General features: G+C 40.3%; 2 protein-coding genes across 2 annotated transcripts; one reads left to right on the top strand and one right to left on the bottom strand.

The window, feature by feature from the left end:
* Positions 1–2,431: 2,431 nt before the first annotated feature.
* On the bottom strand, positions 2,432–4,356 carry LOC127330258 (uncharacterized). The gene is made up of 3 exons (XM_051356528.2): positions 3,674–4,356; positions 3,501–3,588; positions 2,432–3,409 (listed from the first exon to the last, which is right to left on the bottom strand). Exons 1-3 carry the CDS (start codon positions 4,354–4,356, stop codon positions 2,585–2,587), a joined length of 1,596 nt encoding a protein of 531 aa, XP_051212488.2. The 3' UTR covers positions 2,432–2,584.
* A 5,706-nt stretch (positions 4,357–10,062) lies between these two features.
* Positions 10,063–17,058, top strand: LOC127333851 (uncharacterized). Its single transcript, XM_071826318.1, is given in 11 exon segments — positions 10,063–11,942; positions 12,038–12,115; positions 12,222–12,323; positions 12,416–12,672; positions 12,760–12,969; positions 13,060–13,152; positions 13,235–13,336; positions 15,124–15,348; positions 15,351–15,602; positions 15,683–15,847; positions 16,707–17,058. Coding segments are annotated over 11 exon segments (1,524 nt in total). The 5' UTR covers positions 10,063–11,917; the 3' UTR covers positions 16,722–17,058.
* Positions 17,059–22,289: the final 5,231 nt, after the last annotated feature.

Here is a 22,289-nt window from a genome sequence, read left to right as displayed (position 1 = left end):
GGACAAAATGGGTAGTGATCTTTCATAAATTGATAGTTAGTCGGTGATTATGTAATGTTTAATTTAATTAGTAAGGTGTGTGGGGACGACCACAGAACATTGCTCAGCATGCATGTCAGCCCCGAAGGGTCTTGGTTGTTCATATTTAATGGCTGTTATTGGATGCTATTCTCTTTTTTTCCTATCCGTGTGATTAATTTTCTACAAAAAATTCTCACTTTTTAACCTTCCTTGCATGTCCGGTGAATCTGTCGTGCAAGCTTGGTTATCTAATTCTTGGCCCATAAAATGATGGTTTTTATTTTTCGTAATGATGTCCATTTCTTCTTGACATACACCCAGTGAACAAGTAAAGTTATTTCTTTATTGTCTGTAGATTTCGATTCCTATATTCAAGTACTAATAATTATTGTTATTTCTCACTGCAGATACCCCTTATTTATATTCATCAATATCATACTAGAGCAAATGAAGAATCAAGGTTCCCCAAAAAAAATGAAAAACAGAAAATTGAATCTCTTTACTGAAATTAGTCGGTATGATATGATAAGTTCAATCATGTATCTTACACCTTCAAGCGTTTCTATGTGCTAGCAATTGGTATATGTATATTTTATGAAAAGAATCGAACCTTAAATATTGCAGTGATGTTAAGGCATATATAGTAGTTATTTCTCTATGCAAATATTGTAGACAACAATATATTATTTTAACTAATTTATGTTCACATTTAACCATCCAACAAGCATGTAGATGCATTATTATTAATAATATATATTTGTTAAGGAGATTTGTATAAAATGATGACAATAGAATAAATGGACTATACATATTTAATTTATTTAATGGTCCAATAAGTTTTAAGGAGTAATCTAATGTGTATTAAATATTATCATAAAACATTGAATTAAACCATTTTATAGAAATCTATAAAGAATAGAAACAAACGAAGAAAATGGATGAAGTGCCAAAAATAAAATTAATTACATAGTCAACTCATCACAAATCTAGCCGCGCGAATGCGCGGGCCACTCCGCTAGTTTCTATTAAAGAAACCAAGAAGCTACAGATGTTCCACCAAAACACAACAACCTCAAAAAAATTTCCTTTTGGATTACAAGCTAGATTCAGACGAAGAAACTAAAGAAAACAAAGAAGAAGGAGAATGCAGTAGAATCTCTAGCAGTTTTAGCTCTCTGTCCCCAACTCCATATCCCTTGATTTACTTCTTCCACTACATCCACGAATGAACAGCTTATTCTGGGAATAATCCACCTAGGAGGCTGATCTAGAGGAGCCTAACTGAATCTTTCTCTGTTGAAAACCTGAAATTAAGTAGCCTAACTGACAGCGTGCATGTCTCTGTTCAAAATAACTACCAATTGCTTGAGCTGATAGCAGGGAAACAACTCAATTAGGTAGTATACCCTAGGCCGGAGATGCAACTTGTCAAAGGGAATTCACCTAGATTATTACTATACCAAAAGCCTGTCAAGCTGACCGTAACTCAATCTTACATGTGTCGAAAGTATGAAACTGATTAACTAGCTAGCCTAACTCACATAATGACTATTGCAGAGAATTTAAAATTAACGAGCCTAACTCACACGATTAACCATCCCAGTAATCATCATCACAGAGTAAACATTAAAACTGAAGCCCAGTTCTCGTGGTTGTGAGCTCTGAAAAATACTACTGGTTGCTTCAGGTGCCATGCAGTTGGCATGAGTATCTCTTTGTTCAAATTAACCACTATAATCTACCAAAAGAATCCTGAAGCTTAGTGGTTCATACTGATGTTCACAGTAAGCTGAATTGAAGAGGTCTGTGTTCTTCGGTCCAACAGGGCTTGCCTAACTCCCGTTCTCATTGTAGACGTCCACATCCACTCAGCTCCAGCAGCTTAGCGCACAGCATGAACTTATCATTTTCTTCCTGTTTCATTTGCAAAGAACTCAAGAGTTGGATCCATATTATTTTAAACCCGGACAGATCTGAACTCTATCCCAAACTCGAAAAGTCATATCATAAGAAACACTGAAAATTACAGGTAAAAGACATGTGTGCAGTTCTGGGATAGCAACACTGAGTATGCATAATCATGTAAACTTCCCCGTAATAATCATGCACATGAAATAGCACCTCACAAGATTGTACATGAACCAAACATGGCATACATGGCATGTCAGCTAGCAGAAAAACACAGCAACATCACATGTTAGGGAAGCGTACAGCAAATGCAAAATGTGACTGAATTTGTATAAAAGCTTTTCTGTAACGTGTGAACAAGTAGGCTGATCCAGCTATGAATCCACGGTAACTACATATATGAACTGCTCTGGATCTGTTAAATGACTAAATAATTGAAATTCAAGAGTCTAATAGGTGAGCCACCAGACACGACGGTTCCGCTAGCTTATGTTCCCTTTTGCGACAATAAATGAGTAAGCACGTGCGCCTTGTTTCAACATGTTTCACATCAGATTAAACCTCAGGAGGTGCTACTCATAGATAAACATGAACAAACTCCAGGAATATGTATTCATGGCTTAACATGTGGAAAATCTTACCAAGATATTTGAAACTACAAAAAGAACCCGTTGTCATCATCCAATTCTTCTTGTCCCAAAGGAGCAACATGGCCATCATTTATGTAAGCATCATCATCATCGATATCATCATCAGATTCGGAGTGAACATCTTCAAACTCAACAGGTTTTATACTTTTGATGACAGAAGCATCAACGCTGGATCCTTCATCATCGTTTCTGCACCAACTAGTGATCTCTTCAGGTACAGTAATTTCTGGGACTATAATTTCCGCATTGACGACATCCAGTACGTCAGCGTCACCGCCTTCATCGGCTTCAGCAGCTTCATCAAGGCCAACACCATTTAAAACAGAAAGAGCAAACAAATTGTGTGGATTCATTTTAATAACACTTGCCCAATCAGGGTTCTTCACATCTCTCACATAGAAAACCTGTTGAGCCTGGAGACCTAGAATGTAAGGGTCTTCCTTGAATCGGTGTGCAGTAATGCGAAGGTCAATAATTCCATATTTATCATTCTTATACCCCCTGCTTTGAGTTCTATTAGCAGGAGGCGCATCAAACCAGTCACACTGGAATAGAACAACCTCCTTATCAGGTGGAAAGTCAAGAAATATGATTTTCTTGATCACCCCATGATAATCAATATTTCCTGTGGCTTCATCGCCCTTGACTACGACGCCACTATTTTGGGTACTCAAGTCCTGCTCTATGTCGGAATTCCGAAAGAAGTATCCATTCAGAACTGTACGGTTGTAAACACGAGCTAGGTGGTCAGGTCCTTTGGCTAGTGCATAAATAAGATTGCTGACCTTCCCATCCTTGTGGACCTTCCCATCCTTGTGGAGTTCAGTGATCTGTTTCATGGAATAGTGTACATGTCAGTGAAATGTGCATCGCTGGTACGTCATTACTAGGAACATAAGTGAAAATGTGACTGTAACTTACCCTTCTCTCAAACCAGCCAACAAACTCTTGCCTGTGTTGCTTATCAGGATTACGAGAATTGTTCCTTTTCAGCTCCTCGAGATGTTCCCTACAAAGAGAAATGATAGTTAGTTCAGCACGACATTATTAATGCACATAAGAATGATATAATATAAATACATAGGTATCCTTACCGAGCCCATGGTGCGGTGTCCCCGCAGTTTGTTAGTATGAAATGCCTCATGTCATTAACCTCAGCCAAAGATAGTTGTTCAAGAGCAAAACCTTTCTTGGAGTAATCAACTGTACTCATTATGGTAATCCCTGTTGGTGGTTGATCTGCACGTCCATCTTCATGGCGTTCGGACTGACTTATCTTTGTAGGCATGCCATCAACGAATCGACTGCAAAAAGTCATGCACTCTTCGAGTATGTACCCCTCTGCAATAGAACCCTCTGGGTGAGCCTTGTTACGCACATACCCTTTCAGCGTACGCAAGTATCGCTCAATTGGATACATCCATCTGTACAAGACAGGCCCTCCCAATCGTGCCTCTTCAGCGAGATGAATTGGCAGATGCATCATAATATCAAAGAATGCAGGTGGAAAGATCATCTCGAGCTGGCATAGAGTTTCTGGGATTGTTTCGCTCAACTTCACCAAATCCTCATCCTTTAACTCCTTGGAGCATAAATCAGAAAAGAATTTACTCAGTTGAAGCAATGGGTTAAGAACATTCTCTGGCAGAAGCTTGCGCAATGCAATAGGAAGAAGTTTCTGAAATATAACATGACAGTCATGAGTTTTGAGTCCAGTAATCTTGCACTGATCGAGGACCACACATTGTTTAATGTGTGAAGCATATCCATCGGGCATCTTAATGCTCTGCAAAAATTTGAGGAGCAATATCTTCTCTTCCTTTTTAAAGCATAGCAACCTTTCTTTATTTCATACTTGTTCTTACCGGGCTTTGGATGCTGGTCCTTCCTAATTTTCAAGTACTCCAAATCAAGACGAGCCTTCACACCATCCTTTGATTTCCCATCCATCTCAAGCAAAGTCCCAAGAATGCTGTCGCAGATGTTCTTCTCGATGTGCATAACATCCAAATTGTGCCTAACCAGCAAGTGCTTCCAATATGGGAGTTGAAAAAATACACTTTTCTTCCTCCAGTTATGCCAGCTATTAGTTTCCGGTCGCTTTCTCTTATTTGATCGCCCAAATGGTGCATGCTGAATGCTATCAAGCTGTTGTACAACTTCTTCACCTGTAAGTGGTACCGGAGCTTCCCTGTCATCTGTTTTGTTGTTGAACAAACACTTGTTTCGACGCCATTTGTGGTTCTTGCGAAGAAAACGTCGGTATCCCATGTAGCAATGCTTTCGACCATACTTGAGCCATAGGAAATCTGTATGTCTGTGGCAATAAGGGCATGCTAGCTTTCCTTTTGTGCTCCAACCACTCAGCATTGCGAAAGCTGGGTAGTCATTGATGGTCCACAACAAGCATGCATACAGCCGGAAATTTTCTTTGGTTGCAGCATCATATGTGTAAGCACCATCCTCCCATAGAACATTCAGTTCATCCACCAAAGGCTGCAAGTACACATCTATGTTATTTCCTGCTGACTTTGGCCCTGGAATAATCATTGACATGATCCAATTTTGTTGTTTCATACACATCCAAGGTGGCAAGTTATAAGGGATAAGAATGACAGGCCATGTAGTGTGTGATATACTCATGAGCCCAAAGGGGTTGAATCCATCCGAAGCAAGGCCAAGTCGAACACTGCGAGTATCTTTTGAGAACTTATGATATTTCTTATCAACATGCTTCCACGCCTTCGAATCTGCAGGGTGCCTCATTACGCCATCATCCAGACGACCCTCATGATGCCATTTCATATGCGATGACATAGCTTCTGTCATGTACAGCCTTTGCAGTCTTGGAATCAGTGGGAAATACCATAGAACTTTACGTGAGTAATCGGCTTCTTATGTCTTGATACATTGTCTTCGTCAGTTGTAGGAGTAGATTTCCATCGTGAAGCATGACAGACGGGGCATTCTTCTGCATTAGCATGCTCACCACGGAATAGCACGCAATCATTAAGGCATGCGTGTATCTTCTTGTAGTCAAGCCCAAGATCGCGGATCACCTTCCTTACTTTTGAGAGATTAGTAGGAATGCAGTGACCCTTTGGCAGCATCTGCGTGAACATCTGGAGAATCAAGTCGCATGATCTGTTGGTCATCCCAGTCACGCACTTGATTTGGTAAAGATTCACAATGAAAGATAGCTTTGTGGCATCCTCGCAACCTGGGTACAACTCTTTTTTTGCCTCTTTCAATAGCTCGAAGAATACCTTGGCTGTTGCATTTGGCTCCTGGTTCGTTCCTTCACTGCCGGAATCATCCACATGAATGTCTCCTGCACCTTCATCATGATCTGCATTGCTTCCCATGTTGGTGCCCCTAATGAGAGTATTGAGCATGTCACACAACCCAGCACCATCGTCTACAGCGTCTTCATCATCAGAATCATCAGAAATGTTGCCCTCATCTGGTTGCTCACCATGGTATATCCAATTAGTGTAGGCCGGATCCATACCATTGTGCAGCAAGTGACTATGAACATCCCTCTTTTTTCTCCGAGCATTATTCAGGCATTTCCTACATGGGCATGGGGCAGTTGAATTTGGACGAGCATCAGGAAAAGCGAGCCTCAAGAAATCCTTCAGGCCAGTTTGCCACTCAGCAGAATCTCTATCCTTATCCATCCAGCTCTTATCTCCTGTCATTTTTCCTTGTGTTCGTAAAGTCAGTCCTGTAAAAAAAACATAGCGGCTGCATTAGTGGCTGAATTACAGTGAGCATCATCACTATGCATTATGATCAAGTATTTTAAGAGAATATCCCAAGAAAGGAAAACAAAGCAGATCCCAGCATCCCCAAAAATATAATGGAAGATTTAACAAAAATAATTAAACTAGATGACTGACCACATGTTGTTCATCATGTTCTTATAAGTACATTCAGTACAAGGGAGAAAAGGGTAGGAAACTTATATATTTTCCCAGGTTGGTTTTACTACTAAAGCTTGAACTTTAGAATTTAAGAAAGTTTAGTACCACTTCGGAGTAGACGCTTATATATTTTGCCACGCCCCCAATTCCCCAAACTGAACCTGGACGGCGACGCACAGCTGCAGCTTACATGCGTCGACAAGGCAGGAAACAGACTCAAAACTAGTCTGAGGTGCAGGTGATGTAAAATAAAGAAAAAGCACAGATATGACTTGCCCAAAATTCAGAAGACTAAAATGTTGTTTCCCTCCTTCCTCCTGATTTTCTGATTCCCCTCCTGATTTGCTCCTTTCAACACTCGTCTCTTAAAGGGAGAGAAACTTATTATTAAGAATAACAGAGGCATAAAGTGAGAGGAAAATTACCTCAAAAAAAAAAAAAAAAAAGTGAGAGGAAATTATTATTAAGAGCCTAATGAAACCTCTGGCCGCATGAAATTCTTCTTTAAATGCTCTTCACAATGTACAATGTATGAATAGCCAAAAACACAGGATATTTTTAATCTACAGTACGCTGTAACAAAAACAAACATAAGTAGCTGCAGACGGGGCTGGTTATTAAGAACCTGTGGCAGATTTCAATTTGTTTACTCGTGACACATTTATATTCTTTCTAACAGAAATTATTTATTTGAAGCACTCCCCTTGCATTGCAATACGATTTAACAGCAATAGCCCTTGAGTTCTGCCAGGTACACAATATTTTCTTACCCATGTGTCTCATGTCCTTAATCTGATTTAACCTTCATTTTTTTAATGTATAATAGATATTTTGATTGAGAGGTATGGTTACTGTAAAATTTGGTTGGGACGCAAGGTCAAACAGTACCCGTTAGATAAAATTTCCGTCAAAGGATGAATACCCAATGCCTGTGGCAGAAACATTGATCAATGCAGCTGCTGGCCACAAGGTGTTGAGTTTCATGGATGGCAACGCCGGCTACAACCAGATCTTCATGGCTCCAGAAGATATACACAAGACTGCATTCAGAGTACCAGGGTCGGTGGGCTTGTTTGAATGCGTGGTCATGACTTTTGGGCTGAAGAATGCCGGTGCAACGTACCAACGAGCCATGAATTATATTTTTCATGATCTGATCGGCAAGTTGGTGGAAATCTACATCGATGACGTGGTGGTCAAGTCTGTTTCCATGGAGGGACACTTGGATGATTTACGACGCATCCTAGACCGAACTCGGAAGTTCGGACTGAGAATGAATCCAAAGAAGTGTGCCTTTGGTATGACGGCCGGTCAGTTCCTAGGTTTTCTGGTTCATGAACGAGGAATTGAGATCGGCCTGAAAAGTCAAGAGGCAGTACGTACCATGCAGCCTCCTACCACGAAGAAGGAGCTCCAACGTCTTATCGGCAAGATCAACTTCGTCAGACGATTCATCTCTAACCTATCAGGACGAATTGAGCCGTTCATGGCGTTGGTGAAGATTAAGTCTGATGACGAGTTTCACTGGGGGGTAGAACAGCAGCAGGCGTTTGACGAGATTAAGCGGTATCTAACAACGCCGCCTGTGCTAGTTCCACCCCAGCAAGACATGCCGTTCTATATCTACTTGTCAGTAGCTGACACGTTCATCGCCTCGGTGGTGGTGCAACTCTACGAGGGTGTTGAAAAGGTCGTATTCTACCTCATCAGGAGGATGTTGGATGCAGAGACAAGGTATCCTGAGGTCGAGAAGTTATGCCTCTGCCTGTTCTTCACCTGCACCAAGCTTCATCACATCCTTTTGACGGCAGAAATCATCGTCATATGCAAGTCAGACGTTGTCAAGCACATGTTGTCGGCTCCTGTTTTGAAAGGCCGACTTGGTAAGTGGATGTTTGCGTTATCGGAATTCGATCTCCGGTATCAGCCTGCGAAAGCAGTCAAGGGACAAGCGTTGGACGATCTCAAAGCATGTATCGGGATATAGTGGAGATTCAATGCCACAGCAGTTTCCGAGGAAGTGGTGCCCAGAAAAAAAATAACGGTCAAATCACGCGGAGAAGTTGAGAAGGCAAGGCATCATGATGAAGGATACTGCGACGGTTTTGCTCTGCCACGACATGACCCGACGAAGAAAAAGCAGAGTGATTTTGGAATTATCAATTCCAAAACCGGGGGGCATGTGTTATCATCAGAATTTGACTGGATTAGAGGTGGGCCGCGATCAAGATTGGGCTTGAAGAATATACATGGAAGATATACATGAAGCGGCCTTGTACAAGAAAGTTTGGGCTAGTTTGCCCGTGTATCTGTAAATATAGTAGGATACGTGTCGGTTAGTTAGAATTTGGCTCATACACGGTTGGGATTATTCCCACGTTAGAAAGTCTACGGACTATAAATATGTATCTAGGGTTATTGAGGAAAACAACAATCACGTTCATCACAAACCAATCTAGGCGCATCGCCAACCCCTTTGTTTCGAGGGTTTTCTTCCGGGTAAGCATCATGCTGCCTAGATCGCATCTTGCGATCTAGGCAGTACACGTTTATTCGTTGTTCATGCGTTGCTCGTGCTGAAGCCTTGTTGATGGCGAGCAACGTAGTTATCATAGATGTGTTAGGGTTAGCATTGTTTTACCATGATACATGCTTTCGTCCATGCAACCCTTAGACGTCTAGCCGCCCTTACACCTATCTTAGGTGTAAGGGCGGCACCTTGCTCGATCATTATCTAGTAGATCCGATCCGTTATGATTGCTCCTTGTTCTTCAAGGATTAGTTTAATATCTGCATAGTTAGGCCTTGCAAACGGGTTGAAGGATCCAGTAGCACGTAGGGTGTAGTTTGCTAGCCCTAGACAAGATGTTCCAGGGATCAACTTCATGTTGGTTTTTAGGCCTTGTCTAGGGTTGTTTTATTATGACCGTGCGTGGCTGCCAGGCTCAATCACGCGTAGGATGTTCCGATTATGCGGTGAAAACCCTAAATCGTCGTAGGTCGTTTTAGCTATATATCGATCAAGCAGGACCACCATGTGATCGTAGACCTCATACGAACCATGGGTGGATCGGCTCCTTGAGCCGATTCACAGGATAACCTGAGAGCCGATCGAGGCTCGTATTTAATGTTTACGTGTATGCCATGCAGGAAACTAAGCGAAGCAAATCCATCACCTTCCTAATCAGGTATAGATCAGGTGGCACGCCCTTGCACCAGCATCGGGACGTGCGTACCAGGAGCTTTGCGGGCCGTCGCTCGGAGGGACCAGGGCCAGCCGCAGCTCTAGGTTGTTCCCGGCTCTTCGTGTTGCCAGCCGTTGCTCGCCGGTGGGTTTCGGACGCCAACAACCTCCCGCTATACGCCTCATTAATCTCAGCCCAAATATTTTCGTTCCCACCAAAAAGTAGCCTATTTAACCTTCCCGGTAAAAGCACCTGACAATTACTCCCGATAGTACTCTAACGAAATCACAGCGTCATCACGGTGGCGATTGGATCTGAGGTCTTCGTCTTCGTCCGTGTTCACGGCGTCAACTCACAATCTCTCAGGTTATTTTCTTCCCATCCCCATTTTCTTCCAATCCCCTCCCAATCTCCCATCTTAGAACCACATCGCCACTCGCACGAACCACGCCTCCATTGACTTGCCCGCGCTCGTCCATTCTTCCGCCTTGGCAGAGATTAGACCACGCCTCCATTGACTTGCTGCTGTGCTGGCGGACGCGCCGCCGTCGACAACGGCGAATCGCCCGCTCCGCCGCGCCTTCGTCGACTTGCCGTTCCGCCCATCGGCACTTCGTCTTCTTCGCCGATGGCTAGTTAGCCGCGCCGCCGCGCACGCTCAGCTCCGCCCCTGGCCTCAGCCGCTTCCTTTCATTTTTTGTTTGTTGGAAGGAGAGTGCCGGCCTGCTGGGGATGATGCCGCGCTGCCAGTCCTCGACTCCGTCAACAACCTGGCGCCAGGGGCGGAGGCAGGGGGATTTGCGTGCTTTATCAAGTCTGCTTGCTTGTAGATTTTGTGTTCAGTTTTCTTTTTTTTTATTGATTTTTTCCTCTATTGTTACCGACGGGGATCGAGCTCAGAGGTACGATGCCTTTAGATGTAAAACGCACAACATCGAGCAGGAGTGCATGATTAAGTTAGCTGATGGATATAGTTGTAAAAAAAGGTTAGGATTATACTCGCATTTTCTTATCAATTCTTTACATGACAAATTGATGTCCATTACACTGGTATTTATATGAATTGGAACATGTAAAATTGGGCAAACATAATTGTAATTTCAGTTTTCAAATCATGAAACGAGTTTGCATTTTTTATTTACAATTTCTCTTCCTCACAAGTTACAGTTCATTACAGCTGTATGTACATGATCTTGGACATGTAATTTTGGATAGCCCACTGTCGAGTTTAGACTGTCAGTTTACCGTTTCTGAACATGATATGAATCAAGGGGCCCATGGGAAAATATTAGTACTACTAGTGAAGGACATTGTACTCCCGATGCTTTTACTGAATCTAGTCTCAACATGTATGTAGTTTATTCTCATCTGAACTGAAATAATGTTCATCTCAACTGAAGCATGTTCAGTATTCATGTAATATATGTTTTTGTCATTAGAAGTTCAGCATATCTTCACACATAAAAAGGTTATTGGTGTTTGTACAGTACACATGCTTCTGCTTTTGCATCATTTTTGTTTTTGATTATTGGTAATTGAATTTGTGATGATTATAACTGAAAATGTGTGCCCTGGATGCATGTTCTGTATTAAAGCGTGCTTCTGAACATTTTGTACATTGTGAGTTGTGATCTTTTATAATTCAAACATGACACTATCCAGCTGCTTGTGCTTGCCTTCACAAAAGACAATTCAATGTGTGATAATAACTATGTGATGACAGACTTATCTTATTTATTAGATGCTCTCAAATTCTTGTGTAATGGTATCAGGCATGATGACCTGCTATCCAAATACTCTGTAAAATCTGCATTTGCCTGCAATCATACTATGGAACTCTGAATAGTTTTCGACTTGTGCCAGTAGATGATTCATGCTTTCGACTTGTGCCTTTTCTATATGTAATGCTACCTCTTCAAGGTAGTTTGGCTTGAACAGAACTAGTTGGTAAGAGCGCCACATGTAGGTGCATTACTCTGAATCTGAGGTGTTATGTTATTTGTGGTACCTCTGGTGGAAACAAAATGTGATCCATTCAGCTTGTCTAAAATTATGTTGGACAGGCATACTATCATAGTCATTCTTGCATCCTTTTATTCCAAAAACAAGACATTCTTGTATATAGTTACCAAGATTTTGAAGTGCTAAAGTATGCCTGCTTTCGTTTTGTGTTTTTTTCTTCTGAATATGACTCAATTTCTGATCGTACCTACACAAGGGCATAAGGATGAGTTCAACGGTGGATGCTGCTGGTACACACCATATTTACTTCTTGATCACCTATCTGAATGGTGCACATCAAATATGGTTTGTTAATGCTATGTCCTTTTATTGTTTTTGTGTGCAGTAAGGAAAGGCTCTGTTGTTTTAACAAGGACAGAAAGTATAACCGAATACATAAACAAGGGTGGACAACCCAGATCTGGTAAACTGTTTATCTCACTTAAGTTGTCCCTAGCATTTGCTGTAATGCATAAAATCCTTGTATGGGTTAAATTGCTAAATCTTCAATATTGCTAAATCTTCTACAGGTACTCAAGGACAATCCGACACTCCAGTGTCAGCTAATGACATGTGTTCCCTGGATGAATAGCCATCCCATGCTCGCCGCTATCGTGCGCAACTACAGGATGGTACTTTCTCTCCTTCAAATCTGGGTCCTCCGATATGACAAAATCTAATAACCAAGTCATGCGATACTTTTTTTCTATGATTTGGGTTGTAGAAGCAGATGGACAGAAGAAGAAGAAAGGGCGAGGTGTTGTAAAAGGTGTTAAAGCAGCTCAGAAGCGTTTTGCCAACGGATCTGCGAAGCTAAATATTACATTCTCTGAAACGTTGGGTGGTACGATAGGAATGAACTATCGCTCATTCAAGGATGACGTGGTAGTGATAACGAAAAGGAAGGTACCACTCATTGGGGTGAGGAGGTGGTCCGACATTCACCCAAGTGTGCATCGACTCATTGTCGCAGATGTGATAGTGCGTACAACCTTTTTCACGTCTGTTATCTTATTTTATCATCGCCAATGCACCACTTATTTATATTCAGTTGTCTATGTTTTACAGGACAGATGGGACCTAGAAGATACACCGGAAACTGAAGAGAAAATTCTCAGAATTGCGCAAGAGTGATATAGAGGCTGGAGATCAACTCTAAGCTCCACTTACAAGGCATTCAAAACAGATGATGTTAGATTGGCTAATGTTCCGGAAGACTTACAACCAGAAGAGTGGGAATGGATGATCAACTACTTCGGCAATGATGAAAAATTCCAGGTTATCTCTAATCTCACTGTTTGTGTGCACTGTGTGTTTACATGAAGTGTGTTGTTTGGCTGTTTATATTTGGTTTCAATGAATGGATAGGCACGCAGCCAAGTGAACTCCGATAATCGCAAGAAACAGAAAACAAAACATAGAGTTGGATCAAAATCGTACGCCCAACTAAGTTTTGAGAAGGTATGAGCCTAACTAAATATGTATGCCTCGATGGTAGCTATGGTTTCATGTTTGAAGTTTCTCATTGTCATATTACTTGCAGAGAAACTTGGAAACTGGAGAAGAACCGGATTGTGTTGCTCTATGGGAACTCACACACACGAAGAATGGAACATGGTCTAACCCAGAGTCCCAGGAAGTTTATGTGAGTGTACTCATACATCATTGTGTTATTCTTGTTTCAGCTTTTACAAGACATACATGTGAGATGGATCAGGATTACCTTAGCTGAAACTCCAATCATAAAGATAAATATGATACATTGTAACGGATAAAAAAGGGAGAAAAAATTCTTTATTAATAGATGAAGATATCACAATCGTTGCTATGGTAGACCACGTTACAGCCCATGTGTTTTAGAAAATAAAAAATTAAATATTATTATTGAATTCGAATGATTAGCGGAAACACATCTTCTTATACATGTTCATGTCAAACTATTTCGTCTATCTTAATCACACTCACATCATATTGCAATTGCGCTTCAAAGCTTGCTACTGGAAACACCTTAAGTCGTGTGTTGCAATGCGAGAAAAAAAAATCCCAAAAACCGAGCAACATGGTTAAATGCGGCTTCAGGTTATAGCACCACATTTGTACGCATGCTTTAGGTGACAGGAAAATTGCCATTACACATAAATAATGGGTTTCCGTCATCTTTCAAATCTGATGCATACGAGTAATGGAAGCAGCTACTGAAGTTTCATAGGGAAGCTGCCATTAAGAAGTAAAAAACCCAACTTAAGTCACTGTTGTACGGTTATCACAAAAAAAATCAGTATAAGGTATACAACAAAGAAATAAAGCTGGACCATATAGCTCAGGAGTTATAAATAATACACTGCATATCAATGGTATTTTCAGCTGTAATGGATGTTCTTTCAGAGTTCACGTCCCATATGATAGAGCCGTCAGGCCCGTTATTTCTCTATTATAAGAACAATCTTCCAATATCAAACAGATAGTCCAATTATAACAATCTCCTTACAACTCCCAACACCATCTGAATTTTCTTTTCTCCATTTTTATTTAGGATTTAGAAAACCAGTGTTCTTTTATTACAACATTAGATGTTCTGTTCTGTTGTTTGAAGTTGCTGCTTTTTGTGTTAATGGATTCAAAGAATACTCTCAGTGAAACACCTCCCTTCAAACAGAACTGTAAGTTCTAGAGTTTCTTACCCATTGTTAAATCTCCAGTAGCTAAGAACAAATGTCTCCTCAGATTTCCGGTTGTCACCGTTTAGCTGGAGTTATCAGTAAGAATAGAGAAAAGCCTCATAAGTGCAGGATAGGACCAAAAAATTGTCACATGTATGTAGTAGTACTTAGCTCTGGCTATGTACCTACAGTGCTTTAGCAAAAAAGTTGGCAGGGTTCACTACCACTATTTCACAATCTCCATTGCACACAACTTGTGAGGAGAGCAAGAACCCAAAACACTTGTAACTTCTGCACTTAACCTGTGAGAGTTCGAAACATCTGACTAGACATACTTGACATGCTCAATGTGTTGGTGCTGCTCATGGTGTGCATAGAAGCTGACCTTGATAACATCTCTGCACATCTTATTTAAGTGGTTGACAAGTAAACTCCCATGAAGCCGCATTTAACCATGTTGCTTCAGATAAATCAGTTCACAAAGGCATCGAAAGCTACCCGAGAAACACATATTCTCCGCCAGAGCCTAGTCTGTAACTCCAAACCGAGCTGCCATTCTTACAAATCGTGGTTGATCTTCCAAAACAGAAATCAGCATAGACCAAAAAAAAATCCACCTCTTACTGATTCACCAGCGAGGACCACGAATTTCCTCTTGAGTCTTGACTTTGAGCAGGAACACAAGAAAGAAAAACATCATTGTGTTATTCTTGTTTCAGCTTTTATAGATCAATATTGATGTCGTAACTATAATTGTTCATTTCGTTCTTAGGACAAAGCACGTGAAGCGGTGCAGAACAAAGAAACTGAAACAAAAGGTCCACTATCAACTGAGCAGAGAAACAATGTTTTTCAGACTGCATATAAAGACACAGTTCAATGCAAGTCATCGCAGCCTCGTGGCTACGGGTACATGGCCAAGCCCAAAACTGGTTCTGAAAGGTTTCGGATGCAGATTGAGGACCAAGCTCGTGTTGCAGCTGAAACCCTGCATAATAAAACTCCGAGCTCAGCCAGCATGTTAGCGAATTAGAAGAACAATTAGAAGTTGAGCGTGCAAACATGCAGCAGAGTATTGACTTCGAGCGCTCTGAGAGAGAGCAACTTGAGGTGAGGTTGCAAGAAGAGCGTGATGCAAGAGAAAAAATGGTGGAAGAGGAGCGAAGATCAAGGCTCGAATTTGAAAAAAATATGATGGCAAAGTTCCAACAACAGATGGCTAAATTTAGCCAACAGATGGGAAACCAACAGGTAATTACGGTCATATGCTTCCTGTCTTGTAAGGTTTATTTTGCTAACTTGTCTTGCTGAAAGTGCACTTTTACTCGCAGGTGCTTAAGAAGAGGAATGAAAAAGAAAATATTAATTCAAATTTGCAAACCACTCTTTTAAAGAGCTCTAGTCCTAACAGAAATGTAGGAGCAAAGTCAAATTTGATTTCTACAAATTCACTCCTACAAGCTGCAACATTGAATTCTCGAATGTACAAAGCAATGGTAAGTCACAACAGTACCTTGCTCACTTCTATGAATAAGATCACTTATCTGTGCTTCATGCTTTACTCGTCTGAATGCTTGCTCAGTTCTATAACCATTTTTAGTATGCTCAAAAATATAACTTTGTAGTAGCATAACAATACTTCCCTACAACCTCTTCCTCTACATTTGATTTTGTCCTTGTTATGTTCATATGCATTTGTGAGATGTATATATGGCATCAGTGGCGGAGGACGAACAAATTTTTTGCTATGGCGGAGTTAATATCTTACAAGATAACATTTGTAGTAGTATGCACAGCCAAAGCTAGCTATGGCACGAGCCATACCTTGCTAGAATGGGTCCTCCGCTGATGCATGTTCAAGTGCTTTGCCGCATTGCTTATTGAGATAATGCCTCCATGATGCACCTTTCTTGGCATAACCTGATTGCACTAGTCTTATTTATCTCATAAGTTATACAGATTGCATTCTTGCCAAATATGTTAATACTAGTACTAACTGGAGACCATCAAGACTCTAATACATATAATATTTTAGTATTTTCTTGAAATTACATACTGAAAGCATATACTTGATTGCAAGTAGCAGAATCAGAGCATCTTGTTTGCACTTCTGTAGATCACATCATGTTATTTTGTGGTTGTTTTAATTCTGCTACTGTAGGTCGTTTGCACTTGTATAGGTCACACCATCTATAAAACATTCACTTAAATAGAATCTTTGTACTATTTTCACATTGTAGTTCATCATAGATATTGCCTTACATAATTTCATTAGGTATTAGCTTGTTGACACAACTTACTTGCTTTACATAATATAGGCTTGTAGTAATTTTTTTCTTCATTTTTTGAATGCAGGACTCAAAGACTTAGCTGGACAGATTTGCATGGTAGCAATGGACTCAACTCGACTCAACTCTGCTGGATTGCTACATTTTACATTAGTTGCATTTGATGGATATTTGATATGAGAATTATGATTTGTATGAACCTATATATTATACGCGTGGATTTGAATTTTGTAATTCAATGGTTGTATTTTTTTTTTATGGTTGCGATAAGCTATTGCCACAACTCACTTTTTGTTGCCTTAGGTTAGCACCACGAAAAATATAGTGTTGCGTCAAATCCTAGTCGCCATGACTACATGCTTTGTTGTGTTAGGATGTAGCAACGAAGAACTTTTTATTGTTGCAATAAATTGTTACCACATTTTTTATGAATGATGTGATAACTATTTGGCGCCACGGAATAAAAATTTGTTGAGATAGAGTATCGCCACAAAACCTTCAAATTGTGGCGGTAACTTCTTGCGACAAACATTTTGGATGCTGCAAAAATTATGTAACACCACAATTGTGAATTTTGTTGAAACAAAGTATCTCCACGAAAAGTTCACATTGTCGCAGTAGCTTCTTGCTACAAGCTTTTTCCCCGCTGTGATAAGCATTTGGCGCCACGAAACTGGATTTTGTTGAAATAGAGCATCGCCACGAAATGTTACAATTGTCGCAACACCTTCCCGCCACAATTTTTTTTACCGTTGCCATACCTTTTTATCGCGACGAGTGGAATAATTGTCGCCATAAGTTAATACCACGAGCGTACCGATTTGTGGCAAATGGCTAATGCTACAAACCAGTAGATGTTGCCATAGGTTATCGCCACAACTTGCTATCGCCACGAAAGAGAGTGCGCCACGAAACTTAGGGCGTTGGCATAGGTTATTACCACAAATGTCTATCGCCACAAACTGGCAAACGCCACGGCACGGCTGCATGTTGCGACAAGCTATCTCCACAAACCAAATTGTGGAGACAAGTGAGTGCTGCCACGGGAAAACATGTGGCAACTTCCCGCATGGTTGTTGCAACAGATCACTTTGTTGCCACAATCGCGTTTTCGTTGCAATAGCCTATTACCATACATGTAATTGCAACGCTTGCCAACGAACGTCATTTCGTGGCAATAGGTGCATATTGCCACAAAACGGCATCTATTGCGACAAATTTTTTTGTTGCAATAGACCCGATTCCTTGTAGTGTTTACAACCAAAATCGAATGAATGTCTTTGTTGGTTATCCCAGAGAATTGATTGGGAATTCTTTCCACTATGAAGACAAAGACAAAAGTGTTTGTCAATGTTTCTTATTTCCAAGAAATTGTTTCTAGCGAAGTATTTGAGTGGGAGGAAAATAGAATTTGATAAGGTTTATGAACCTGAGCATAATGATCAAAGTAGCGCAGCATCGGAATTGGTTCCGGAAGCGGCCACGACTATCATGGCTCTCATGACTACAAAGTGTTTTAGTCATAGAGATCGAAGTACTTATTGAACCTTGTAGGTATGGTTTACTTTGTGATCAAATAAATGATTTGTGGACAAAGGATTGATTTTGAACAATGATAAACCAACTACAAACAAAGAAGTTATGATGGGCCCTGACACCGTTAAAATGGCTATACGCCATGAAATCCAAGATAGATGAATACTTTTTGAAAGTAAATGGATCTATAAAATTGATGGACTTGGATGGAATATCCTTGAAGAAGCTCGATTTGTCGAAAAGTTGTTTACGACAAAGTTCAAAGAATTGACTACGATAAGATTAGATCTTCCGTAGCGATGCTTATAGTCTATGTGGATTATTCTAGTAATCGCTACATATTTCTTTTATGAGATATGATAGTAGGATGGCAAAATACATTACTTAACAGAAGTGTGTATTAAAGGTGTATACAAGATACAACCAAGAGCATTGCTAGTCCGTAGAATACTAGATAGGTATACGAACTTCAATTGGATGAAGTGAGTATCGCGGAGTTGGAATCTTCACCAGATGAAATAGTCAAAGAGTTTTTGATTTCATCAGAGACGATGAAGAGGCTTGCATTTGCAAGAAATTAAGTGGGAGTACTGAGACATATTTATAATACTTTATTTAGATGACATATATTTGGTTATAAATGATGTAATTATATACTTGATTAAAAAGGTTTCATTGAGAAATTAACTTCAATGAAAGGATATGGACTGAAACAAATTTAGTGTCAAGATCTATGAAGATAGATTGAAACACATAATAAAGTTTAAGTCAAAGTACATACAATGGATACTGAAGTAGTTCAATATAGAAATATTAAGAAAATGTTCTTGTCATGTGAAGGTTTAACAAAACTTGAGTGTATCTGACACTCAATGAGTAAAAACACATGAGTGATTATAGATCACGAATAATATGTACACAATCAGATGTCATGTGCTCTAAAAGTGTTATGAGCATGTACCAGAATGATTCATGTGATGATCATTGAAAAACAGTAAGAATATTCTTGAGTACTTAAGAAGAACCAAGAATATATATATATATAGTTTTGTATGGAGAAATGACAAACAAATCGCTGTAAGTTGTTGCACCGATATTAGTTTGGTCACATATAAAAATGAATTTCAAATCTCAATTAGGCTAAGTGTTGATTAAAAGGTAGCACAATGAGCTAGACGTTGTCTATGCTAGATTTAGAAGAGTTCTAAATATTGTGATGGATTCTACAAACGAAGGCAGGGTATGTCATTGTTTTGACAATGACTGAGGATGTTAAGTTAAGAGGTTCTTTGAGAACTTGGTGTAGTTCCGATAGTGTCAGAACTTTGAAGCTATATTGTGTATGACAATATTAGTGACATATTTCAGACCGCGGAATTAAGGTTCCACCGGAAGACCAAACATATTTAATGCCGACTCATTTGGAAAATGAGTGATGCGTTGAGACGCAAATGAATTGCAAAATACATACGTTTCTGAGCATGTCAGATCCGTTGACTAAAACCTCTCCCGTAAGCAAAACATGATAAAGCACCGGAAGGCCAAGGTGTTATATCTTTACAAATGAAAACTAGATTATTGACTCTAGTGCAAGTGGGAGACTGTTGGAGATATTCCCAAGAGGCAATAATAAAATAGCTTTTAGTTTATGATAATGTTTACATACCATGCTATAATTGTATTAACCGAAACATTGATACATGTGTGTTATGTGAACAACAAGGAGTCCCTAGTAAGCCTCTTGTATAACTAGCTTGTTGATTAATAGATGATCATCATTTCATGATCATGAACATTGGATGTTATTAATAACAAGGTTATGTCATTATGCGAATGATATAATGGACACACCCAAATTATGCGTAGCATAAGATCACGTCATTAAGTTATTTGCTATAAGCTTTCAATACATAGTTACCTAGTCCTTTCGACCATGAGATCATGTAAATCACTTATACCGGAAGGGTACTTTGATTACATCAAACGCCACTGCGTAAATGGGTGGTTATAAAGGTGGGATTAAGTATCTGGAAAGTACGAGTTGAGGCATATGGATCAACAGTGGGATTTGTCCATCCCGATGACGGATAGATATACTCTGGGCCCTCTCGGTGGAATGTCGTCTAATTAGCTTGCAAGCATATGAATGGTTCATAAGAGACCACATACCACGGTACGAGTAAAGAGTACTTGTTAGGATACGAGGTGGAACAAGGTATAGAGATACCGATGATCAAACCTCGGACAAGTAAAATATCGCGTGACAAAGGGAATCGGTATCGTATGTAAATGGTTCAGTCGATCACTAAAGTCATTGTTGAATATGTGGGAGCCATTATGGATCTCCAGATCCCGCTATTGGTTATTGGTCGGAGAGAAGTATCAACCATGTCTACATAGTTCGCGAACCGTATGGTGACACACTTAAGGTTTGATGTCGTTTAAGTAGATATGGAATATGGAATGGAGTTCGAAGTTTTGTTCGGAGTCTCGGATGGGATCTAGGACATCACGAGGAGGTCCGGAATGGTCCGGAGAATAAGATTCATATATAGGAAGTAATTTTCTAGGTTTGAAAATGATCCGGTATTTTTTTCTGGAAGGTTCTAGAAGGTTCTAGAAGAGTCCGGAAGAAATCAGCATGGAAGGTGGAGTCCCAGAGGGACTCCACCCACCTTGGCCGGCCAGCCTAAGGGAGGAGGAGTCCCAAGTGGACTCCTCCCCATGGTGGCCGGCCACCCCACCAAAGGAAAGGGGGGAGTCCCACTCCCCCTAGGTTTGGTCATATGGAAGGTTTATGTTGGGGTCTTATTCGGAGACTTTTGACCTAATCCTTGGGGCTTCCACCTATATAAAGAGGGGAGGGGAGGGGCTGGTCGGCCACTCTTGGCTTCACCTTGGCCGCACCCCCTTGAGGGCCGGCGCCCAATCCACCTCTCCCCAAACCCTAGCTACCTCTCCTCCACCACCTCTCCCGCATATGCTTAGCGAAGCTCCGCTGGAGATCTCCATCGACACCGCCACCATGCCGTCGTGCTGTCGGGATTCCAAGGAGGATCTACTAATTCCGCTGCCCGCTGGAACGGGGAGAAGGACGTCGTCGTCATCAACACCGAACGTGTGACCGAGTACGGAGGTGCTTCCCGATTGTGGCACCGTCAAGACCTTCTACGCGCTTTTGAAAGCGGCAAGTGATCGTCTACCGCAGCAACGAGAGCCTCCTCTCGTAGGCTTTGGAAATCTTCAAGGGTTAGTCTCGTTCATCCCCTCGTTGCTCCCATCTTCTAGATTGCATCTTGGCTTGGATTGCGTTCTCGCGGTAGGAATTTTTTTGTTTTCTATGCTACGAATCCCATCAAATAAAGTGTACCGTATTGTTAAAGAATCAAGAAATGATTAAGTCCTATAGCAAACTTTTGGTAATCCTCAAATTGCTGATTCGAGCAATGGTTTCAATTAGTATCTAAAATTATCTTGTCTCCGTAAAACTTTACGGACTGGTACCGTATAGTTAAAGAATCAAGAAATGATTAAGTCCTATAGCAAACTTTTGGTAATCCTCAAATTTCTGATTCGAGCAATGGTTTCAATTAGTATCTAAAATTATCTTGTCTCCGTAAAACTTTACGGACTATTACCGTATTGTTAAAGAATCAAGAAATGATTAAGTCCTATAGCAAACTTTTGGTAATCCTCAAATTGCTGATTCGAGCAATGGTTTCAATTAGTATCTAAAATTATCTTGTCTCCGTAAAACTTGATGTTCAAATCCGTTTGAAAAGTAAGGAGCTGAAAAGTTTATTTTCAGAAATAAGAAAGGTATGAGATATATGTGATATCTGTAACATCCCAAATTTTCAAACAAAGAAGAAAATGAATTTCCTTTTTCCAAAATTTGGAACCAACAAAAACTTTATTTTAATAAATCAAGATGCATAGTGCTAATGCATATGTGTGATGATCTTTGCCAAGATTGTTTAATTATTGATTGAAACATGACCTAAAACCCTAAACCTTGCTCTTTGAAGTACAAATGAAATAAAGCCAAATAAAAATAAAAGAAAAGAGAAAACATATGTAAGCCTAAAACCCTGATTTGAAAATCTTGAACTTT

The sequence above is a fragment of the Lolium perenne genome, chromosome 2 (assembly GCF_019359855.2).
Source record: "Lolium perenne isolate Kyuss_39 chromosome 2, Kyuss_2.0, whole genome shotgun sequence".
NCBI classification, from domain to species: Eukaryota; Viridiplantae; Streptophyta; class Magnoliopsida; order Poales; family Poaceae; genus Lolium; species Lolium perenne.
This window is presented reverse-complemented; position numbering and strand designations above follow the sequence as displayed.